The sequence below is a fragment of the Bombus vosnesenskii genome, unplaced genomic scaffold (genome assembly GCF_011952255.1).
Source record: "Bombus vosnesenskii isolate JDL3184/JDL3185 unplaced genomic scaffold, Bvos_JDL3184-5_v1.1 scf7180000014581, whole genome shotgun sequence".
NCBI classification, from domain to species: Eukaryota; Metazoa; Arthropoda; class Insecta; order Hymenoptera; family Apidae; genus Bombus; species Bombus vosnesenskii.
Genome location: NW_022883532.1, coordinates 10,284 through 13,539, shown reverse-complemented (window position 1 = coordinate 13,539; position 3,256 = coordinate 10,284). Strand labels below are relative to the sequence as shown.

The 3,256-nt window shown below is 32.7% G+C and overlaps 1 protein-coding gene across 5 annotated transcripts; it reads left to right on the top strand.

The window, feature by feature from the left end:
- The first annotated feature begins 1,921 nt into the window (after positions 1-1,921).
- On the top strand, positions 1,922-2,934 carry LOC117240296 (translation machinery-associated protein 16 homolog). 5 transcript variants are annotated; one of them, XR_004494650.1, is made up of 5 exons: positions 1,922-1,940; positions 2,250-2,341; positions 2,459-2,603; positions 2,688-2,828; positions 2,895-2,934. XR_004494650.1 is itself a non-coding variant. In XM_033506280.1 (2 exons), the coding sequence occupies exons 1-2, from the start codon at positions 2,259-2,261 to the stop codon at positions 2,559-2,561; spliced, it is 186 nt and encodes a 61-aa protein (XP_033362171.1). In that variant the 5' UTR covers positions 2,250-2,258; the 3' UTR covers positions 2,562-2,578. The 5 variants fall into 5 exon arrangements, 1 of the variants encoding a protein (XP_033362171.1); XR_004494653.1 differs by lacking the exons at positions 1,922-1,940; positions 2,250-2,341 and having other exon boundaries at positions 2,582-2,603; positions 2,669-2,828; XR_004494651.1 differs by lacking the exons at positions 1,922-1,940; positions 2,250-2,341 and having other exon boundaries at positions 2,582-2,603; positions 2,663-2,828.
- The last annotated feature ends 322 nt before the right edge of the window (positions 2,935-3,256 follow it).

Here is a 3,256-nt window from a genome sequence, read left to right as displayed (position 1 = left end):
CGAGTTTGTTGTTTGAGACATTCAGTTACCACAAGACAAAAACACCACTCCATTACAGCCGATGTAAACAAAACATGACAGATTCTTCCAATTCTCGGACAACAAACATAGGCATACATACTGTTTTAAAGTCACAGTCTGTCGTTGAACTTTCGCCAAGTAACTTGATACGTACATATACACGTCCCTCGAAATCAGTTTTCGACGAAAATACATACGTGACATGTTATGTTGCAACCGAACGTGAATTTCTCGCGGGAAATAGCCTGATATCGTTTATTTATGCGTCTCTCAAATACGAATTTTACTATACACTTCGTTTAAGACACGCCATTTTGCAAAACGATTATCGAAAGATTACTGCTTACATCGAGATCGAGAATAGATTCGCAGGAAGCTGGATGCCGCGATTTCTTCCCGCGCTTTACTTTCTTCCGAAGTTGTGATTGGTTGATTTCCTGCTGCCATATTCGGTTTCGCCGAGAATCGTGAACACGTACGCTGGAAGCAATGCGGGGTAATTATTTAATTTATTTCATAATATTATTTAACATATATCGTGAAAAGTTCTGAATATTCGGATTCTTCTGTTATCGTTTCATCGTATGTTAGCATTATCAGCTCTCAATATCGAATTGACAAACAGAATTTTTCTCATACAAAGTAAGTCACATTAAGTATATGTATATGTATAGTCGAAGCAATGCAATTAAAAATTTTTCCATTTTAATTGGTATTATTTATCACAGACATTTTACCGAGCATTCATTTTATAAATCTTATACATATATATATATATATATATATATATATATATATATATATATATATATATATATATATATATATATATTTATGTCAATACTACTTTTAGAAATGCACCAAGAGAAGCAAGACAAATTATTGACGAAACACAGGATAGTCATTTCCGATCCAAAAGAAAAACGCAACTAAAATAATATGTAGATAGCTATTAAGGCAATAAATAATAAAGTCATTGAAATGATCCATCATTTCAAACTAATATCGCTTCTCTTTACTTCAGAACTGCTATAAACATTTTAAATATCATTTATGTCTTGGTTCCCTTGCGAAGTTCTCGAAGAATTCGTCAAATGATGTCATGAACAATATAAATAATCGTAAAAAATCTATATTTGTGTTTAAAAAATAGGCGAATAAAGAGAAATAGGATAATCGAGACCGGTGAAAAAGGATCAACCAACATCCCGCATCTGATACAAGCGGAAGAGAAATCAATTTCTATCATGTCGCACGGCGAACAAGAACGCAAATACGGAATCTTTTGTATAATACTACTCCAAACTCTGTTGAGTCGCAGTAATAATAATAATCGGGTTGTTGACTTCTGCTCGTTTTTACTTGAAGTTTGCTCGTTACCTCTTTGAAATTTGGTGGATCGTTTTCTGTCGAAACCCGTTCCATCTGACGTTAAAATCAATAAAAACAATATTACGATAAAGACTTTTATCTCTATTGTTGTCAACTTCCGTCAAGTCTTCGTTTTCTGCTCGCTGGATATAATACGGATTCCCAAAAACTTTCTTCGTATGAAATTTTACTAATGTACATTTATCAAACATTGCACATTTTAAAATAGGTTATCATTATAAGATTAAAAAAAAATAGCTAAAAATATCTTGAAACAAAAGAAACCAATTTTGAAGTTTGTTAGCCCGGAAATGTCATGGTAGGAAGGTATACTTCGATATTACTTTTACTATCGATAAGCGTCGCCGTCGTTGCTGTTATCATATACGAGACACAACAAATCACGAAATTGACAAATCACCGGTGATCTCCTCGAGTTGCAGTTCGAACGTTTCACAAATAAGTTAAAGAATTAAACTTTAGATATAGTGGTAAAATTTATTGTATGAATCCAACAGAGTGACGGTTCAGAGTGTTATAACAAAGAGGTATAGAACGCTGATTTGGGAGACTTCTTGTACTGAGGTTTTAGTCCCTCTGAAGCGGTTATCGTCGGGTGTATATCAGAGGCGCCTATCCGTTGCTATCTGGTTATTGTTTCGATAGCTGTGGCATATAGGATGTTTTGTCTACTCTATTAGTGCTTCTAAGCGTGTGATACTGTCGACGATTCGCCTGTGCATGATTATACATTGAGTAAACGGATAGCCTGAGTTGGAGTTTTGATGATTAGGATAATCGAAATAATTCATAGTCATGGTAATATTTTAACTAATTTATTTTGTTGTCTTTTATAGGCCACTGCAATGAGAAAAGAATTCCTGAAGCCAAAGGAAATGATACATCCAAATAGCAGAAAGTCTATCGCTATTACGAAAAAAGCCAAAAAGTAAATACAATTACTATTAAATTATGTGATTTTGTTATGTACATTTCATTTATTTTATATGATTATATAATACTTTTGTGTATTAAAGAAGGAAATGGACAATGTGTTTTGTTTCAGAATATCAAATAGACAGAAGGCAGAAATGTCCTGCTTGATAAAACAGAATTCAATAGGAGAGAAAATATCGTGGATCAGAAACAATATGATTCCAGGCGTGTGACCCTATACTCCAGAGATAATTGCAAGTTTGTTAGAAACGGAGGTAAAACAAAAATGTATACACATGATGATACAGAGATTGTACATTAAAGATGTGATTAGTTATAGTTCTATATTTGATCCAAAGGTATGTAGCAAGAAATGATGAAGAAATGGAAGAAATTACTATTAAAAGGTCTATAGGTAGCAACAGGAGTAGACAGCATGCTAGGAGGGAACATATAATTAGAGTAGAAAGAACTAGGAGAATATCATACACGTGGAATAGGTAAAGAATTACAGCCAAATTTATTTTCAATATATCCTGATGTACAAACCCTCCTTTATTTTTCAGAAATTTCTGATATTTTAAATGCAACTCAGTGTGAAATGTTATTGAATTGGAATAATGAATTACAGTGTGCAAATAATTTTAAATTTATAAGGTTTGGCGAGAAAGATTTAAAGAAAGTATTAGAGCTAAGAAAAAGAATGAAAATAAGCCATATTAGACTATCCAAATCTCTATTAGCTATGCCTGTAAACAAGAAGAATTTATTCAGCAAGCCAATTGATTTAGATGAAAATAGTGTAATGGAAATAGAATAAATTCTGTAGATATGTCTTTTTATCTTTCATCTCTATTTAAAAACAAGAAAACAGAAGAAAAGCGAACAGTTTCGTCCTTTTTTGTTTGCGAAATGCTAGAAACCGCAT